This window comes from Leuciscus leuciscus (genome assembly GCF_965113295.1).
Source record: "Leuciscus leuciscus genome assembly, chromosome: 6".
In the NCBI taxonomy this organism is placed as follows: domain Eukaryota; kingdom Metazoa; phylum Chordata; class Actinopteri; order Cypriniformes; family Leuciscidae; genus Leuciscus; species Leuciscus leuciscus.
In genome coordinates, this window is record NC_138730.1 from 40,046,528 (window position 1) to 40,069,002 (window position 22,475).

At 37.5% G+C, this 22,475-nt stretch overlaps 1 protein-coding gene across 1 annotated transcript in view; it reads right to left on the bottom strand.

Annotated features, from left to right (window-relative positions):
- Window positions 1-22,475, bottom strand: part of ephb1 (EPH receptor B1) — a 256,086-nt gene that overhangs the window by 181,363 nt on the left and 52,248 nt on the right. Inside the window, exon 2 of the mRNA XM_082173478.1 lies at window positions 1,900-1,964. Coding sequence (XP_082029604.1) covers window positions 1,900-1,964 — 65 coding nt within the window. The remainder of the gene's footprint in view (window positions 1-1,899; window positions 1,965-22,475) is intronic.

The window sequence follows — 22,475 nt, forward strand, 5'->3', positions numbered from 1 at the left end:
AAAGCAGTCAATTGTGCATGTGAAGGACGAGCAGGGTTAAACCTTCACATGTGACCCCAGAGAGAGAATGAAGTGATGAGAAAAGAGCAGAAGAGTAAGAAGATGGATGGATGGATGGATGGATGGATGGATGGATGGATGGATGGATGGATGGATGGATGGATGGATGGATGGATGGATAGATATGACATTATCTGAAGTAAATGTGAGTGGTGCTTGTCAAAGTGCAAAGCATGCAACCACAGTGACAAAGTTTAAAAATGTGTGTTTGCTCAAATCCTTAAGCAATAGTATTAGTGATGCTTGCCTCAGCAAACTGCACTAATTACAGGGGGGAATATGGCTGTCTGTCACATGATGAGCTAATGGATTTCCTCTCACTAAATTCCCTGTCCATCACTGTCAGATGTGTGTGTCATATGCCTGTGTGGGTGTGTGTGTCCTCCGGTGACCATCTGTGGATACTTTTATTATAAATTTTTTATAGCACAGCTGGTCAAAACGAACCAGAGAGAGAGAGAGAGAGAGAGAGAGAGAGAGAGAGAGAGAGAGAGAGAGAGAGAGAGAGAGAGAGAGAGAGAGAGAGAGAGAGAGAGAGAGAGAGAGAGAGAGAGAGAGAGAGAGAGAGAGAGAGAGAGAGAGAGAGAGAGAGAGAGAGAGAAAGAGAGAGAGAGAGAGAGAGAGAGAGAGGGAGAGAGGGAGAGAGGGAGAGAGAGAGAGAGGGAGAGGGAGAGAGAGAGAGAGAGAATGCGTGCATCCGTTTCCGTTTCGGGTTTTATTTTAGGATATATTAAAATTATCAAAAGTGCAGTAAAGACATGTATTATGTTACAAAATATTTCTAATTCAAATAAATGCTGTGAGAGAGAGAGAGAGAGAGGGAGAGAGGGAGAGAGAGAGAGAGGGAGAGAGAGAGAGAGAGAGAGAGAGAGGATCCAGCAATCTCTTAGAAACATTTTACAATACCTTCTCTCAATATTACCATAGCACACTCCAATCAATCTTATTATAATCAAGACAAATTTTTTGATATTCTTTAAACAATTGGCTTTAACAAAATGTTCCAGTTTTTGTTCTGTCCTCGAAGGAAAACAATTGCATGAATCAACTAAATCACAGCTGATCAGAATGTATTTTGATGTTTCATAGTAATGTGAAGTAAAATGATTTGAGAGCAGTGAGATTTCAGAGTGGGTGGAGCTAGCATGACGTTAGAAACCAAAACCGTCGGCCGCATGCATGGATGCAGATGGTTAGGAAAAAAAATTGTTCAAACTGATAAAATCGGTGAAAGTCAGTGTGTGCTATCATGCAAATATATGTTTCAACTCAACAACAGTATCCAACGGAAACAGTATCACTTTCTAAAGAATCTCCATGAAATAATACAGAAAACACTCAGACAGAACAATTTTGTGTGCCCTTATTGAGAGTTCAATGAAAGCTTTATATTTCTCTGCAGGCTGCGTCTGTCATTACAGTACCCCGCTCTCCTCCGGACCACATTTAGATGGATTCAGAGGTGCTTTTTCACCTTAAGTGGACCCATTATGTCATTAAGTCTTTCTGAACTGTGGAGTGTAATGCGTACGGTGATTGCAATGAGGGTTTTGCTTTGTACCTAGCAGGGAGAAAGAGGTGTGTGTGTGCGTGTGTGAGACGTTGATCTCTTAATTTCACTTTTCAGACACGGCACCTGTCGTACAAACATATTTTATGGCATATTTTAGAGTTAATCTGAAATTATTAGGCTCTCTTCATCTAGTAAGCTGTTGCTGAAGGGTGAATAGGAGGTGGTTTTGGTTTAATGTGCTTTTCTAAAAATAAAAGACACAGGGTAAGTATTTTAACAGTGTGAGCAGTTCTGCGGGTCATTTATTCACACAAACACACACTCACCCCTGATGAAGGGTACGCCGTCCACCCGAGCTCTGCTGTGGCGGTCCGGGTGTCCATTAATGTTTCTGAAAAGCAGACAAAAAGAAAGATTCATGAGGAATTAAGAATATTTAGTTTAATAAGGAATTGTAATATTCATTAATATTAAATAAATCAATGAATACATAAAGTATTTATTTAATAAACTTTTTTGTATTATTTAATAAATATATTATTGAATGAATGAATATTTAATAATAATAGTAATAATAATAATAATTATTATTATTATTAAAAATTAATTCAATTGATCAATTAATCAGGATTGAAAAACACAGCTTTAGAGTAAAAAACCCTGTACAGTGCCACTTTTGCACCCATAATGGCCTTGTGTTTCTGAAGACAGATCTAGGATAAGCTGTATGTATCTTTTAAGTGGTCAAGTCTGGCAAGTCTGAAGCTCTTGTCTGACGTTATCAAGGGAGATATCTTAGACCAGCCGGGAGAATAATCCACATACACACACTCCACAAAACACAGATAAGATGGATGAAAGTGATAGAAAACCTGGAGTGAAACCTGACTTATCCATCAAAGACCATAAAAGCAGAGGAAACACAAAATTATACAAAATGGGTGCTATTTGCATCCCTTAAAGTAAGTATTTAAGTTTTAAAAAAAGGACTTAATGAATATCCAATGCTACCTTTTAGATTTTCCAACAGCAAAAAAAAATAATAATAATAATAATTATCCAAATGGGAATACAGTTAGCATTCAGTCTTTTTTAATTTATTTTATATTTTACTGACTTAACATATTATTGGAATTTGTGTCCCCAGATTGAACATCAGATGTGTTTTTATTGTGGAAATAATGATAGAACATTATAGGAATACACACACACTAACTAACTAACCTTGCGTTTCCAATTTCTCCTGCTACAATAGCAAAAATAGCACAATTGAAGTCAGCACTTTTTTTCTTCTTGCAATGAACTACTCCATAATTTAAAATAAAAAAAAGCATCAAGATTAGCAGCAAGCACACTAAAGCTCATCAAAGATATGAAACAGAACATCAATTGAACAATTTCTTTAATTCACTTTATGAAACCGAAAACCGCTGGAACCCCAAAGGCGCACGTTTGATAGAATGACCTATTTTCATTCCATTTATGATATTGTTTGTATGTTCATGTTTGCACGCAGAAGTAATTGTTTAAATAAAATGACACACGCATGTTCTGAACACTGCACACGTCAGTCCAGTGCTGTTGACTTCAGTTGTGTTGCGCTGTAGGGTCTTCCAGCACTATAGCATCGTTCAAGTGCCACACTAATTTCTGGAGCCAAACCACATCAGTGTAAACAGATCAAAATCCAACTCTTAAACCCACCAACGGCCATTCTCCTTCTACCCTTCCCTCTGGGTCCATCACACACACACACACACACACACACACACACACACACACACACACGCATATGACGCACTGTGACTTAATTGCATCCCTGTGTGCTCCCGCTCAGAGCAAAGCCTGTCACACCGGGATGGTTATAACTAACGAGTGATGTCACGAGGGAGAGAAAAGATTAAGAATATCCGCTCTTTCCACAAAACTAAATCTAACGCTACGCACCGGAAGCCAACTGTCATTTCCACTCTAACTCTCTGCGTCCCTCATATGTCGTATCTCAATCTCTCTGGAGTTAATCATGCGCTCTCTCCTTTGATTTCTCTATATTTCAAGAGGAAGAAAGAGAAGATGATGAAGTAAGAAAGGTTCGCTCTCTTTCGGATAAATGATGAGAAGCAGATGACAAGCACTTGAGCTTCCAGCTACAGGATTCATAACATGATGTATAATTCTGTGATAACGTGACTCTCCTCCCCGGCCGTCAATAACTCACCGCCGGCTGATCAAGAAAACACATAGCCTACTCACTCATATGAATCATAAACCGTATTGTCAAGCGCTTGAGTAAAGCGTAAATAAGGCTCGTAAAGTTTTAATCCAAGTCAGTGGCAGCCGGTAATGCCCAGTTAACTTCCTTAAAAACAACCAATTATATTCAAATCAGAGTTCCTCAGTCTATCCATGTTCATTCTCTGTCTGTAGGCAAGTTCCAAACCAAGAGCTGCACACTTTTTAAGCATCATTAGCCATCAACTCACTATACTTATACTGTTTTCTCTCCAAGATATCGTTTTGGAGCCCAACTGTTCCAAATTAAGCAGCACTTTTAAAGCAGCATTGAATAATCTTTCATGAAAACATATTGTTATTTATATTTAGTTATATATACAAAGTCTAACAAATAATATATATATATATATATATATACACACACACACACACACACATATATATAATTTTTAATACATAATTCGGACGGCAACCAATATTGTTCAATCAAACAGGTAATATTGCCCAAAACTCACACACCATGAGCACAGGGTTGGGTGCTAAGTAAAATAATAAAACAAATTCAATTCAATTCAATTCAATTCAATACAATATTATATATTTTTTTTAAATCGAATAAAACCAACCCACAAGCTAAATATTTGAATGAAATTTTATTTAAAATTGAATGACGTATAATAAAATAAAATAAAATAAAATGCCAGTCATAAGCTATAACTGAAATAAATAAAGTATTTAAAAACTGCTTACAGGAGCTTTATAAAATAAAGATTGTTATGAGAAAGAGATTAACACATAGAATGATTTAGTTGTTATTGATCGGTGATGATTGATAAGCCTCTGTAGGAGATAGCCTAATAAGCAGAAGATCATTCATTCTTCGATCAATTATGATCGGGAGAGCGGAGAGTTAAGAGCCAATCAGAGATGCTCTTTACTGGTGTGGGCGGGGCCCATTATTTTTATCACTAGACTCAAAAAATGCACATTGTGGGTTGGCTCTGTTATTAAAATCACACGCCATAATTCAATTTCTCTAAATAGCACAGCCTGTGCGCTTTCTCCAGCAGCTGGTGTCTCAGAGGAGACAGACCTCTGTACATTACTTCCCTCAGGAGATACATCCTCCTCCAGAGAAATCACTCTCAGTCTGTGTGTGAGAGGAGAGCAGGGTGGTAGGTTCAGAACTTAATGGTTTTTGAGGTCATATCAGCTTCAAGCTCATTAATATGCAACATGCGGCCTATGATAAATTATCATAATGGAACAAAGGGATCATGGAATCTTGTTAGGATGCAAAACGCCAACAAAGAGATGCAAAATGGAGACCACCACAGAAACCAGAGAGTAAGAAGGTGCAAGCACAGAGTAGATCACATATTTCATGTCTAATAGTAAAGTCAATCTACACATAGTGACCCTCTTTACCACTGTCATTTCACACAAAATTGCTTCCTTTTATTTTCTGCTTTCTTTGGGTTTAGAAATTCATTGAGCTATCTCTCTTTGTTTTAAATCGTCCGCACCCATCGTGCCGAGCTGAAATCGGTTATGAGGGAAAAACAGTGCATTAATTCGCTGACATCAAATAGGGATGCACAATATTACATTTCTAACTGATATAATTAAGCCAATAATTATTTTCATGATATAGCTGAAAACCGATAGATAACTCAAACACACAAAAAAAACTCATTTAAAATACAAAAAGTGTATATATAAGCGTCACAACATCATAAAGTATGAAAAATGGATATTAATCTTGACATTTGATAAAGATTAAAATAACAGTCTTATTAAATAAGTGTTTTTAAAGATTAACTTTAAAGTGGCTGTGTAAGAATGTTGGTGTGTTATTCGCTTTTTTGTATTGCCAATGTGTGAACTGCTTATAACGAAACTTAAAAACGCGACCTTTCCAGAGACCATCTGTGCAGAATTCAGTTGTGTCTGATATATTTTTTCCAGTATGTGCCGACTTGCGCATGATCCACTTGTGTCTCTGGAACGGAGCAGACTGTATGTATGTTGATTGGACGGAAAATCTGATGAGAAGCTGAAGTGCAGATTGATCCATATCATTGATCCATATTGGCAGAAGTGAGAAACTGTAGGTTAAGAATGCTTGAATCTTCTAAAAGCGAATTTTGTCATTGATTTGGAGCGCATATAACTTATAGATAACAGTAAGGCTAAAATATGCATACGAAAAGCAAAAGCACTTCAATTTTGATTTAATGGGGACTTTAAATAAGCAGTGCCAACATCTGCAAAATATCTCCTTTAGTGTTTTATAAATGATGACAATTTGTCTATCTCAAAAGCCCACTCTCATCCTTAAGATACCGATTATAGTACATACATTTCTATTATCCGTGACCGTACTGCAGACAAAGCCACCTATCCTAGAGCCCCAGCTCACTGGATTTATTACCAAGCAGAACTTCACTCCCAAAACCTGCAGAGCCACAGTGCAATAAGCAGAGAGTCTGTTTTAATCAGAAATGTGGTCCTGAGAGCCTGAGTGATGTCACAGGCCTTAAATAAAGCTGTGTAAATAGGCTTATTCATCTGGCTGGGTCAGAGCGCTGACTTCCATGACTGTGGAGGAATAACCTTCACCACGAAAACAGCCGCATCACTCACCCATTGGCAGGCGGGGTCAATAACCCACAACCCCGAGAGCGCTCGACCCCGTCTCTTTCTGCCTGTCGTATTTACACTAGGCGTTCAGGGATGAGACTTTAATATTTAATGCAGGATAGTGCCAGTACAGAAAGAGTGCATTAAACATTGAGCAGGCCTCCGTTCTCCGATCAATACTGTGGTTCTCACCATGAAATTGCTCACCTGCAGACACACATACGGGCAACAGGCCCGTCCAGAGCAACCAGCGTGGCATTATATTGACCAAAACCTTAAACCATACAGAGAGAATTTCTGATCTAACCTTAAACAAGTCTGACCAGTCAACATTGTTGGAAACTACTTTACATCTGTAGTACACCAAGATACAAGCTACTTAAAATTTAAAGCAGTTCAACAACTAAAGCCAAGCTCCTCTTGAAGTAAAAAAAAGAAAGAAAAAAAAGTAGCCTTTAATCGGGCAAGCTCTATTAAAATCAAGCGGCAACCTTCCTGTCTCTCTCTTGAATCCAACACGGAAGTGACTTAAAGTGCAACTGACTGGCCGCTAGAGACAGGCTCCAAAAGAGAGTTAATCCCATAGACCCCCCATGTTAAAATGCCCAATTTTACAGCAAAAAAAAATACAAAAGTTTACAGCCTGGTACAAAAAGTGTTTTTGGTCTATATAACTAATTTTGCCCTTTATGGCAACTGTGAGGGGGTGAATTTATTTTAGAACTCATCCGTTTAAATGATATTAAGCCTTAAAGTTTGCATAATTAAGTGCATGGTCACTTGAGTGATAGGTGTGTTGCCGCTGCTGTCACTACTAGCCGTTTGTCTGCTGTCTGTTAGCCGTCACGTCACCTCAGCTAATTCCGCATTTCTGTGAGAGATTATGTCTCTCACAGTGGACATGCACCTACGGTGACAATTTCAGACCCCTCCATGATTTCTAAGTGGGAGAACTTGCAAAATAGCAGGGTGTTCAAATACTTTTTTTCCTCACTGTATGTATATATATACTGTATAGTAGAAAGTTGCTCTGTCTTGCTCTGCAAGAAGACCGAGCCGGTGCAGTCATCCTGTCCTCCTGCTACAGAGCCTTCAACATGCCGACCACACGAGTCCTCCTCCAAAACAACTGATGAAGACAGCGCTATGAGTTGGACTCTGACAAGTAAGCTTAACTTTTAGCAAACAAACAAACAAAATCGGCTAACTGACTTGTAGTGGTACATGCTTGTGTACTATTTAAGTTAACGTTTCAGTGCACGGTGATATAAACTGACAAAATGTAAAATGTGTACCTTGAATGCAATGTAAGTCGCTTTGGATAAAAGCGTCTGCCAAATGCATAAATGTAAATGTGAAAATATAAACTGGGACCTATGTAACGTTAGATATTGTTTGGATGTATGTCTATAGATAGCTAGCTAAATTGATGCTAAAAATGCTAAAGTTGACAGTACTGTAACTGATCAAGTTAAACTCACATTAAAGTAGTTATCTTGTTAAAGCGTGCAATGTTAAAAATCTTGTGTTATTTTTATTGTATGTAATTGTATTTTTGTAATTCATTTTTTGCCATGAAGATGGTCACAGATGCTAACATGGCATTAAATAAAACTATACTGATACTGTTAAAGCGTGCTTATTCTTAAGGTTGGCTGCATTAACAGTTTAGCTTTCTTGTTTTTTTCCCCCTCTTCACATTAAAGGGTTAGTTCACCCAAAAATGAAAATTCTGTCAGTAATTACTCACCCTCATGTTGTTCCAACCCCGTAAGACCTTCGTTCATCTTCGGAACACAAATTAAGATAGTTTTGATTAAATCTGAGAGCTGTCTCACTCCTCCATAGGCTTCTAAGACATTATAACTTGCTGGCCCAGAAAATGCATTAAAGACATCATTAATATAGTCCAAGTGACTACAGTGGCTCAATCTTTAGTTTATAAAGCGACGAGAATACTTTTTGTGCGAAAAAAAATAAAAAAAATAACGTCTTTATTCCACTATTTCCTTCTCTCTGGGCCTTGAGTTTTTTCACGTAGTGTTTTAGCGCAGCGCGTCTGTGTTGCACGTCACACGTAGGCTCACTATTGGCCGACGCTGGTCATGTGTGTCATGCGTGTGACGTACAACACAGAAGCGCTGCGCTATTACACTACGTGAAAAAACTCGAGGCCCAGATAGAAGGAAATAAATAGTGGAATAAAGTCGTTATTTTTGGGGGGGTTTTGCGCACAAAAAGTATTTTCGTCGCTTTATAAACTTAAGATTGAACTTTTTTTGTTTTTATTATTATTATTATTATTTATTTTTTTAAACTGTCAAATGCCACACAGATACTTAAAACAGTTCATTAACATCAACCATCTAAACAAACCAATTCCCTAATAAGAATCAGGCCAACATGCACGTGAGAGAGCAGGTATTCTGATGAATTCTAACATTCATTTGTCACGGTCATGTTGCTTAGGACAAAAGATTCATACAGCTTGTATCGCTGACTGAATTTCAGCATCATTATTCTTTCGTTTCTTGATATAGCTACATTCTGTATCTGTATTTGCTAAAGTTGCTAGTTAGGGGACAACCAGATGGGGTGAAACAGGTCTCACATCAACCACGACCGAACCACACACACTTATCAGATACTTCAACACCTGTCTCTCCCACTGACGGGGTGAAAATGAATCCTGAGCCACATCTGAGTGTGTGTGAGTGAGACACGGGAGAGGAAATCCTTAATGGAGGCTGTAAGTCACACGTCGATGAACGGGGGAAATCAGTAAGTGTGAAAGAGAAAGAAAAGAAAGAGCGTGAGAGAAGGGACATGCTACAACTGATCGATTTAAATGTGGAAAAAAAAAACTAAGAACAATGGAGCAACAGCTTCTTATCAGGATTCTTGAACAAGAAAGAGAGAGAGACTAGTCAATGTGATTGAGTAATTGGATCTTTCGGAGGACCAAATCCATTTAGATTCCTCTAATTATTTCTAAATTACATTTGTTAATTGCAGTTTCATAATAAGTTATTGTTCTAACCGTCAGGGTTTGTGTCAGATAAATATGACTCTAGTCTTACTCTCAGACAGACTGCATTTGCTGATGCACATTGAACACGAAAAAATACCTTTTGTGCAAGCTAACAAGCTGCAATCACAGTCTTTACACTATTTCCAGGAGTCAGTTTGCAATTTTTGTCAGTCCACCATGAAAAATAGAAAGATTTTCATTGAGTCTTAGAAACAATCAGGAGTTTGTTGTTTTCTAATCTGGTGTGCATTTCCCAAAAGCATGGTTAGCCATGGCCGTTACCATCGTTACCAGAATGAAACATCTGGAAATATAGCAAAACTACGGGGGACAAAAATAGCTACAGCTTCAGCCATGTTCGTTATTTACAGCAATAATCTGACATTAAATCGACCAAACGGATTACTTAGTAGATGTTATTATACATTATAATGAACTGTGTGAATAATCCATTGATATTATTGATAAACATCCCAATTAAAACATCCAGTTACACTTTATTTTAAGGTGACGTAGTTACATTGTACATACTCAAATAAGTACTGAATGATATTAATTAACTACATACCTATAGAGTTATGGTTAGGGTAAGGGTTTTGTACCTGTATTTATGCATAATTTGCCGTGATTATTACTATAGTAAGTACAGTACATGTAATAAAGTGTAATTATCCAATATCTACACTACTGTCATTAAGATTTATTATTTTTATAAGAATTAATCATTTTATTCAGCAAGGATGCATTTCATTGACCAAAAGTGATGGTAAAGACTTAGATTGACTTTTAAAGGTATATTTCAAATAAATGATGTTCTTTTTTTCTTTTTTATTACATTATAATCAAGAAAAAAAAAAAGTATCACAGTCTTCAGCATTGATAATAATAAGAGATGTTTACTGAGAACCAAATCAGATTTCTGAAAAATCATGGAGTAATGGCTGCTGCAAATTCAGCTTTGCCATCACAGGAATAAATTACATTTTTAAATGTATTAAAATATAAAATTTTTACTTCAAATTATAATACCTAAATAAATGCAGCCTCGGTGAGCATAAGACACTTCCTTCAAAAAAAAAAAAAAAAAAAAAAAAATTACAACCCCAAACTTTTGAACAGTTGTGAATGTGGTCAATAACCGATATGGAACCGATAGCCTATATTGTGCATCCCTAATGTGATCCAGAATCGAAAAGTCCTGCTATGATGAGCTTGATTCACACCCTGAACACAAACCCGCAAGTGCAAGCTGTTCAAATATTCCCAAAGTGCTTTAAATGAACAAATTGAATTCTATGAAAATCCATTAAGTTCCCTGAAAGCTGTTCACTGAACACGCTCCCATACGATTCTTCACATCCCTGGGCTAAAGTCAGATGAACTTGTTTCTGTGAGACAGACTTCCAGAGTAGGACAAACTTCAACCTTGTCAAACACGGCTCCTAAACACAGGGAGCTGATCAGCTACAGAGAAACACATCCTCCTGAGTATTCCCCACGGCCAATCACAGCTCACGAAACAGGTGCAGAATGCCAAACAACCCTCTCAGCAGGCTGTCCTCCGAGGCACTTCTTTCTCTATCCCTCGTTCTTTATGGTCATAGATCATTTGCATGTATTAACATACTGGCAGAAATAGCGCTGAGCAAAATGGCCATCTTTAGTTCTCCCATAATCCCTCCTTCATTTTACTACTAATGTATCCTTTCGCCCCACCTACTCTTTCCATCCATTTCCTTCTTTTCTTTCCTCATTATGTTTTACAAGTGTTTTCCTATTCTAATAAGTCTGTATAACCACAGGGGGTTTGCCATTTTATCGTTCAAAAGGGTGCTAACAAGTGCCCTCGGTGCACCCTTTTAAGGTGCAAACACACTGACAGCTTTTATATTGTTAAAGGTCACCAAATCATGTCCTACTTAGTCGTTCCTACAAGTCTGTGAAATAACAGTATAAAGCATAGTAGCTAGTAGAGGTCGACAGATTTAGCGGTTTTGCAGATTAATCGACACCGATAACCGATTGCTGGAACAATCGGTTATTGGCAAAAATACATAGCAATATTTTTTTCCATGTTGCATCCATTGCTTTGAGTAGCTGAGAGGGGTTTACTGACATTATACAGTATGAGAGCGCCCTCTAGAGGTGAAATAAAAACTATCACTAACGCCTCGTGGAGTTTGTTTTGACACGTGAGACTGCGCGCTGCACAGAGCGGGACACTTCAGATGCGGATTTAAAACAGACAATGAAACGGTATACAGTACCCTACCATGTGTTTTCATATAATTATAAAGTAATTATTTGTTGACTAGATGCTGCATTAGCGGAGAACAGCAGTATGTTAGCTGTCGAGGCTGAGAGGACTCTAACTTTAGTAGTACCTCAAGTGGTTAAAACAATGTGGCAAAAACACACGCAAGTCTGACCCCAATGTTTATTGTCAAGATTGTTGCATCTATTTGCATTAGTTCATATCCAGCTGGTCGTGTTTATGCAATCATTATGCAGCTAATTTGAATAGTATGCACATATACTTATACATTTTTACATTTTAAAGTTGTATCGCTTAACATTAGAGAAATGTTTAAATCAAAACATTGATTTTTTTAAATATATATAATTAAAAGGTATAGTACATTTTCATGATTCAGTACTGTTTTTAAATTTTTGTAATAAAGTTCATCACCATTTTATGTGTTATGTTTACTTTCATTCAGTATCCATTTTAAAAACTATCAGTTGATTAATTGGTTATCAGCCAGTGTGGTCCAACCTAGTTATTGTTATCAGTAAAATCCACTATTGTCGACCTCTAGCTAGTAATTCATTACTTTTTTAGAGTAACTTACCCAACACTGTCAGACTAAAACTATAGCAAACTATAAACTAGTTCATACCTGTTATTTAAAATATTTATTTGAAACGCCTCTAGTAAATACATCTTTTGCCTCAGAGCCAACAAAATTGTGGCCAGGTGATGTAAAATAAATGCATTTTTGACCCCTCTCTGACATCTTCATCTGTTAAATTCTTTCCCTCCCTTTCTTCCTTTGTAAAGTCTTTACTTCTTCTTTGGCACATTCAAATTAGTGCAGGAACACAATGGACAGTAAATGACATATTCTTGTTCATTAAACAGAATATGAGAAGGGCATGTAATGGGATTGAACAGATTTCTTCATCAAATTGCTCATAATTCTAATTTAGCTATATATTAGGCAAATGCAGAGACACTAACTTCTGGATATGTGGTTTCTCTCTGTGGATATGGCACGCATAATGTTGATTACAGCCATTAAAGTAAAGAATATTACAAGCTGAACATTTACTAAAATCACATCTTCAGAAGCTGGAACGGAGCCGGCGTCTCAGAGCGCACCCAAATCACACTCACATTTACGAGAGCCTCCGAGCGCACATGTGTGCAGTGAGTAATGTTTTCAATCTCACATTTTCCCCACATCCCAGTTTAATTACATGAAATATGTTCAATCATCATTCTCTGGAGAACCAGCGGTAGCTTGTGTTTACGACTGGACGGCGTGAACGGAACGGGGTGTTCGGTCCCCAGTATTCTTGATAGCACAAAGCCAACCTCAAAGCTCCCTGAATAGCTTTACTGGAACATTAGATTCTCATGGAATGTTCCGTGGCATTCCGGAATCCCCTCGACATGTTAATGAATGTTCAACTGCCATTAGTGCTTTGAAGTGATTTATATTCTATCCACCTGTACAATCAAATCTGACATTATAATGCATGCATTTTTTTTTCCATCTCCCATCATGCTAATTTTTGTTCCTTTGAGATCAAAGCAACACATCTGAAATGTTAAATGACGCATAAATATAGTTGTATTAAAATATGCATTAAAGATAGGCAAGAATTAATTGAATTATTTACAAGATATGCTGCGGTCTAATCGATATTAGCTAATCAGCAGTATAAAAATACTGCAGTTGATCATTATGTTTTTAACTGTTTAATAAAATAGGGCAGTTTCTAGTTTTTATGTTTACATTTTTAATTTTATACATATTTAATATTAAAATTAATAATTTATGTGAATATCTTAATTTATCGTCTAAAACGATCTAAACTAAATGTATAATAATTATCTAAATAATTATTTAATTTACTTATATCACAGTATTTTTTTTACAAGACATACAGATTACAGACATACGTTTACAGATAAATATATCTGAGACTAAATGTATATGCGAAATAACGGCGAAATAATGTATGAAATAATGTAGAGCAGAGCCGGAAAGAGAAACAAAAGGAAAGAATGATCAAGAGAAGAAGGGAGTGAGGGAATTCGATAGAGAAGCTTTAATTGGCCTCTCATTCAAGCATGCACGTGGAGACATGAAGTCACTGCCTGCTGCGCTCTCATTGGTTTGTTCCTCGATGGGGAAGCCCGAGAGAATCCGACATTTCATTAACAGTTCATCTTTTAATGAGAGCTCAGAGGGACCAATCAGCATGTAGTGTTTCAACACACAGCGTTCCCCACGGAAACATACATGCTCAGCTCACAGGCCTCAACAGATGTATGCGCACATACACTTGCATACACTCCGCAATACAACAGGCCATCTCTGAGGAGGAATTTACCCTGAAGGCAAGTAAACTTAAAGTCGTCTGAGACACCCAAAGCCACATCAGAACAAGAGGTATTATGTTGCACTATTACAGTGGTTTTCAACCTGTGTGCTGCTATTTACTATTAATAAAAATAATACTTTTGTAAATATATGTAAAAATGTCTAATTAAATATAATAATTCAATATATAATGACATAATGAAAAATAAATATTAAACTGTTACTGTGTATTCACTATTTAAGCTTGCTGATTGGATCTGTTAAGAATAAACCACCAATTTATCTACCATACTTTTGCTGCAAACAGTTACTGTAGGCTACAACAGTTTAAAACATGGGTAAATGGTTATCAACAGGGTCGATGAAAAGGACAAATGCAGATGTTTCTTCATCTACAAGTAAGGATAAATCTTCAGCAATGCCTGACATCAAAAAGAAAGCATGATCAGCCTCAGTTGAAGCTGTAATATCATATTGGCGAAACTTTTTGGATTTGGCAAACGCTCCAGTGCGTATTTGTGTTTGCGCTTCAGAGAGCATCAAATGTTTATATTTGCAACGTGCTTTTGCAGTGTTAAGCAATGTAGCTCATCGCAGACATATCTGTTCATGAACGCAATGGCCAATCAGGTGTGTTTAAGATAGAATTCACTCACCGCTCAAAACGACAGAGTTTTTGTTCAGTGCTGAGTTATGCAGACTAGCGAAACCTCTCATTTTAACAAAAAAAGTATCGATCGACATGATGCAAAGAGATTTATTGTGCAGTGCTTCATTGAATAACAACCACCTATACACTTCAAATGCAGAATTCACTCTCGAAATTGCAATGATTGACATAATGACAATGGACGGGACAAAAATCTGATAGATGTGCATCAAGGTCAGAGCGCCCAATTTGATTGTGGAACCGGGCCCGGGCTTGGAAACCCATTATCTGCATTTTCTGTTCATTGCTAGGTTAGTCAATAAAGACTATGTTAACAATCTCCATTTCTAAGTCCAAGTTAACCAACACGAGAAATAGTCTGACCTGCTAAAAATTCTTGCAGTGGGCCGTGGAAACTTACGGGTTTCATATGCACTCATATGTACAGTATGCATCATATGCAAATGCACAAATCATATCATATGCAAAAGATTCACTCATAAGTTAATACTGCTCTCTTCAGCTCTCTAGGGTAAAAGCAAGAAACATTCCTCTCATGAGATGAACAGCAGCTGTTGAAAGTCTTTTAGAAAATGTGTCTTCAAGACTTTCTTTCATAAAAGACAACTGTTCCAACAAATCATGCTCATTTACTGACTGATTCAATTAGCGAATTAGTTTGTTCAGACAGTTCAAGTAAATTCACTGGTTCAAAACAGGTTTCACTGATAAATTTGAGTGCCTACGTGGATATTATGTCTTCTGTTGTGTGGTGCAACATTTAGTTAAATACCGCTGTTCATCAATGTTTTCAACTACAGTATGTCTAATAAAATAGGGTGTTCATTTATTATTTATTAAAATTCAAATAATTGTATACATACACTAGGCTATATGGACAAATATATTGGGATTTAATTGGGACTTATTATTTAAAACAGGTGTTTTAATCAGACCCATTACCAAATGTGAATAAAATGAAGCACCTAGCTATGCAGTCTGTATTTACAAACATTGGAAAAAGAGAAAAAATGTTGTTAATACAAGTATGGTACTGTGATAGGATGTCACTTTTTCAATAAGTCAGTTTCATGGTCAACTGTAAGTGGTATTCGGTACTCTGCTGATTCCAGAGCTGAAAAGTTCTAAACTTCCACTAGCATTAATATCAGCACAAAAACTGTGTGGCGGGAGCTTCATGGAATGGGTTTCCATAGCCGAGCAGCTACATGCAAGCCTCACATAACCAAGCGTTGGATGGAGTGGCGTAAAGTACACCGCCACTGGAGCAGCAGAAACATGTTATGTGGAGTGATGAATCATGCTGCTCTGTTTGGCAGTCTGATGGACAAGTCTGGGTTTGGCGGATGCCAGGAGAACGTTCCCTGCCTGACTGCATCGTGCCAACTGTAAAGTTTGGTGGAGGAGGGATAATGGTATGGGACTGTTTTTCAGAGGTTGGGCTAGACCCCTTACATCCAGTGGAGGGAAAACATAATGCTTCAGCATGCCAAGACATTTTGGACAATGCTATGCTTCCAGTTTTGTGGGAACAGTTTGGGGAAGGCCCTTTTGCATTCCAGCATAACTGTGCTACAGTGCACAAAACAAGGTCCAAAAAGACATGCTTGGATAAGTTTGGTGTGGAAGAACTTGACAGGCCCGCAAAGAGTCCTGACCTTAACCCCATCCAACACCTTTGGGATGAACTGGAAAAGAGATTGCGAGCCAGGTCTTCTTGTCCAACATCAGTGCCTGACCTCACAAATGCCCTATATGAATGGGCAAACATTCCCATAGAAACACTCAAAAATTTTGTGGAAAGCCTCCACAGAAGAGTGGAAACTGTTATAGCCGCAAAGAGGGGACCAACTCAATATTAATGTCTAAGTATTTAGAATGTGATGTCATTACAGTCCCTGTTGGTGTAATGGTCAGGTGTCCCAGTTATTTTGTCCACAGTGTAGGCTACTTACTATAAATACAATTATATAGAATTAATCATTTATTAGATATGAGTAAAAAAAATTTATCACCAAAATCTAAATGATGTAAACCTTAAAAAACAATTAAATCAATAAATTTGTTGTTTGCTAAAAGCTTCTTCGAATTTAGTTTCCATGTAGCTTCCCCAACACTCCTCTGCAATAAGGGGAAAAAAGAAAAGTGGGATGTCTTCTGTTAAGGTTAATAAGCTTTGACTCTCGGTTTGTTTCTAAACTAAACTGATTTTTTTTTTTTGCTCTGTCTGACACCAGCGGCAACCTTAACAAAATCAATGCAAAAGAAAACGAAAAAAACAACAACTCCAAGTCATTCAGGGGATAAACCGACTGTGAACACACCATCAACAAACTGGAGTTATGCATTACTAGCCTACGGGCTATATTTAAACTTTCATTCATTCATGACGGCAACATACGCATGTAATACAGGTAATAAATCCTGCTGCGTCACACCTGCCCATCCACGGAGGCTATTTACTACAGCGCAGGCATAATTGGCAACTCATGCCTATATGCACAGGAGCTTGAAGAAACAGCAGTTATAGAATAATTACAGGCATGAAGGAACCCTAATGCCTATGGAGCACTGAAATGCATGCTGGGAGCTGCTGCTCATGGGTTATAAGCAAAGACATCTAAGAGGGGTTGTTTAACATATTCAGACTTGGCTTTTCAAAGAAGACCATTAATAAAACACTACAAATGTAAAAGAAACATGAAATGGCACTCACAACACAGTTGACTTCCTTAACGTGACATACTTCAGGGTGAAAATGTATTAAATAATGGGAAATAATGAATGGTGCCAAACTGACTATATATGCTCGATTGGACTGAGTGAATCATAATATATTTGTATTGGTTTTGAGATTATACTACTGAATATTATAAACCAATTTATATGTTTTACACTAGAAAAACATTCTCTATTGGACCAGAGACAATCCTGTATAATTAATGCACATAAGGTGAATTATTTGATTTCATGCTGATCTGTCAATAACAGCAGCATTAAATAACAAAAATCCTAAATCTGGCCACCCACACAGAATCTTTAGATGTCTGAATTTAATCGCAGGGTGAGCAGACAGCATCACTGTAAACCACATGTCACCAAAAAATAATTATGATATTATCAATCTGCTTCAGATTGATAAATCTACCTCCCAACGAGTACTGATGGTAATATTATGGCCCTGAATGATTACCATATTTATACACCTATATATTTACATGGTACTGTAATGAACCATGAATACATTTTATTTTATTTGAATTTCCTGTCAGATGGTCTTAATAAAGTGGCATGAAGAAGTATTAGAAAAGTAGAAGAAGAAAAAACCCTGAAATCACAGAAGGGAGGAGGGAAACGTCTTATCTTCCCCTGCACAAACGGCTCAACTGACAACACAAACACAAGCTCACCAACTCCATGGCATGACCTCAGATATTATCTGAGACAGGAAGAGAGAAAGAGATGGTTGATGTCAATGGCAGATAGAGAAAGTGAAAATCAGTCAACTGCCCAACTCTCTCACGTATGCAGGCCATTTTCTCAAGAATAACCGGAAAGGTCTGATGACTTCTCCAGAGGTGATGAAACAGCTTCTGGAAAAGACACCCACTCAGATGGCAGATAAGACTGATGTCGGTACCTACCCGCACATTCCAATTAGCTTAAAAACTTTATTCTATTCCTCATTGCTAATATACTGTAGGTTGGTTATAATGGGATTATAATGGTTGGGATCATATATAATAATAATCATCTACAAATCAAATAAGATCTGTAAGGGATAATGTACATCCAGCCGGTTGTTATTTCAGAATAAACCCCTGACAGGGTTATCAGGACCCAGACAGAAACGGAGTGGTCTTGCATCAGCCTGAAGGGGTTATTACACGGCTACTTACCACATAGGTCCACAATACTGGATGACATAGTCAAATCGATATTTTGAGTACAGTTATTTAATTGAGCTTTAATATTTTATTAGCTCACCAAACACAAAAATTCCATGAGGAAAAACCATTCCTAGCAAGCGTACAGCGCTGCTGACTTCAGTAACCCAGATGAGCCTGTGTTATGTTTTCAGCGGTTGATGTTATATAACAATAATATATATATATATATATATATATATATATATATATATATATATATATATATATATATATATATATATATATATATATACACATACATATATACAGGAAAGGTATATAATATACCTTAATATAAATTTCACAAAAAAAATCTGATGTTTGCATACTTTTCCACAGACACCCTAGCATTCCTTGTTTTTACTGGTAAAGGTGTGTGCACTGCATTCAGTAAGTCTCCACACATCACCAGCTCTAATTTAATTAACCAGTTTATCTGTTGATCTCAGAGATCATTTGAAAATCATCTCATCAGAGAGCTCTAATGGTGTTAGTGGATGAGAAGAGAATAGTTTCATCTGAGACAAAAACCTGATGACTGAAGAGACGTGTGTTTTTGTTTGCTTCGCTTTACTACTATTGTTGGCATGATTTCCATCACTTGATCTACTTTAACATTGCTGCTGTAAGACTGAAACCACCTGTGCCAGGAATGCCTGTAAGGAGATAACGACAGCTTGCATAATGCGCATGGAGAGGTGACTACAGTATGAGGAATATGAGGTCATTTCAACATTTACAGGTACTAGTCTGACATTTAAGATTTGGGTGGCAATAAAAATCACAGTTAATGCTGTCAGATAAACATCACCATATCTTTACTTTTCATATCGACCCAAGCATTTATTTGATTTGATTAACTTTGATGTAATTTTTCCTGCCAGATGGCACAGAAATAAAAGAACAATTACGCATTTAGGAGGAGAAAAAAAAGTTATATTCTGAATAAAAAATACCACCTAAGAGACAGTGCAAGACTGAATTATCTTCTGTTTTTGACAACATTCAGGGTTCTTGTGGTTATTTAAAGGGATAGTTCACCCAAAAATTGAAATGCTGTCATTATTTCCTCACCTGTATGTATGTCTCATGTCGTTCCAAACCCGTACAACTTTCATTCATCTTTGTAAACCAAATGAAGATATTTTTAATGAAATCTGAGAGATTGCTGTTCCTCCATTGAAATCTATTCACCCAAAACTCTGATGTTTCATAACGTTCATAAAGAGATCGTAAAATAAATCCACATGAACCGAGCGGTTTAATCCAAGTCTTTATATGATGAACAGATTTAATTCAGGCTTTTATTCAGATAAACATTGATCAGTGAACATGTATAGCTTCAAGCTTACTTGCTTGATGCATGAGAACAAACCTCATTGGTTATTCCGGAAGCTCAAACGTGCTGGTGTAACACATGAGAATGAACCTCATTGGTTCTCGCACGTCAAGCAAGCATGCTTGACCGTAGATTTATCAAAATTGAGTGCGGAAACATTAAAAATATCTTCCTTTGTGTCCTGAAGAATGAGACTGAATTTTTCAGTGAAACTCAGTAAAACTGAGGTAAAACAGCCTTGACTGGAGCAGTGAGGAAATCCATTTAAACACACAACATCCCATTGTGGTTTCCTTTAACAACGGGCAAGAAACCAATCTGGGGATGTGCAAACACTCGCGCAATGGTGTTAAATATTCACTGTTTTATAGCAAGTCTTTCCTCACAGCTGAGATTCACTGACAGCACACAGACACACACAATTCAAAATGAATTCAAAAAAGTGTTTGGGGGAAGATACCTGTTTTGCAGAATAATGGAAGACGGATGCAGAAAGGGTGGCAGAAATGTTCACAAAGCCTGTTTGGAAATCATAATGATTGTAAGTGCAACTGGTGACTTAGAAATTACATACTTCACTTTAAAAGTGCCAGTTCCACTGATCGATCCATTAAGTGTCACTAGTTTGAGTCTTTAAGTCCACGCAACCTCTAACTTCACAGGTCCACGTCTCTACTAGAGCGTTTTGAGCTTTATGCCCCCCTGTTGCACATTTAATAGCTGAATAAAACATGAGCCATTACGCTTTAAAGTCTCCCATTATGATTTGTCTACTTTTAATAAGGAATGAAACAGAACTTTGAAAGAGCTCTGCCAGAAAGAAAGGAAACAAACCCAACTTGCGCTTTAATTAGGCTAAAATGAAAGAAAAAGCAATTCAGGAAATGGAGGAAACCAACAGCAATTCAGAGGACTGTATTCAGTATGGAGTTAACAAGCCTTTCCCCTCTGCTAATAAACATGTGGAGCTCATATGTTCTGGCCCATTACAAAGAATCGCATGGCCCATTGGGTTCTGAGGATGGGGCCCTTCGTGCAGCAGGACCGAATGAGCCGTATGAGCTGCTTGACTCTAGAACACCGTCAGAAGCACCGTTTTCCAGACAAAAAAACACAAACATATTTGCCCTTGTCTGAGGATAACAGATGTTTACACGCTTCTGCTATTAAAAAAACTGTGGCTTCATAAAAACTGACTCAGTTTTTTTTTTTTTTTTACAATCAAATGATATTATGGTAACACTTCACATAATTCCATGTTCTCTCTCATTCCCAAACAACAAAAAAAGTAGGAAAAAATATTAAACCTCATTGCTAAAAATGTTACGAATGAATGAACGAACGAATAGTTTAAAGAAAGTTAATGCACTTTCTTTATACTGTTTATACGAGTTCAACACGATTTCATGCTGACTTCCATTAAGTTTAGATATTTTCTCCTTTAAATGAGATTTATTAGTAAGCAGAGGAAAGTTTAATGTGCAAGTTCACTATGAGGAGTCTTTCTTGCAGACCACCGGTCAATCAGGTGCTGTAAAGCATCCCTCATACTATAAAAAAAAAAAACATGTTAGCGATTTAGCATCTAAAACTTTCATATGAGCCTCGGGCCTTAAGTAAAGTCTGTTATTCCTCAACCATTCCATGGTACACAACCTTTATTTTAGACAGCGATTTTCTAGAAGCGCCTTCGAAATGAGCCGGTCTAAATTCACATCTCTTGTCTGCGGCTAAATAAGGCTGTTCTTCGCAGGGGCACACAGTAATTTCCCCTGAAGCTATCCAGAAGTCATCTGCCTCAGACAGGCCGGTGTTTTCGTAATCTCAGTGGTGAGAGCTGGCTGAATGGATCTCACATTTCCCTTGACTACACTTCTCACTTTCTCTCACCATATAGCATCTCTTTCACCCATTTCTCTCTCTGTGCATCCATGTCCAATGCCCTGAAAAAGTGCAGTACATCAAGATTTGAGTGGGCGAAGGTGCCTTGCTGTAATATATCAGCCTTTTCGTTTCATTCTCTCTGGCTCATTGGTCGCCAAACAGTGCATACATGCACCTTTAACTCCGTCAGCATGGGGACAGATAAACACAACGGCAATGTTCAGAAAGCCTTCGCTTTTAATCAAACCACAGCGTAAAATGTGTTCTGGGTCATCAGGCGCCAACAGCACTGTATTAAAAGTATTTCTGTGTATGATAGTAACACCACTCTATTGTTTGTAAGGTGAAAAAAGAAAAAGCATCTGCCTCATGCAATTCTAACCGACTCAAGTGTGTTTGTTTGCCCCTTCGTAGCCATGAAAAAAACAGACACCAAGTTACTCTCTCCTCCCACTCAAACTGCCCTCGGCTGGCCATTTAAGACAGGTGTGCTGTAAACATGGCCATCCGTGGTACCGAGGGCATCAAACTGACCCATAGGGTCAGGACAACGAAACT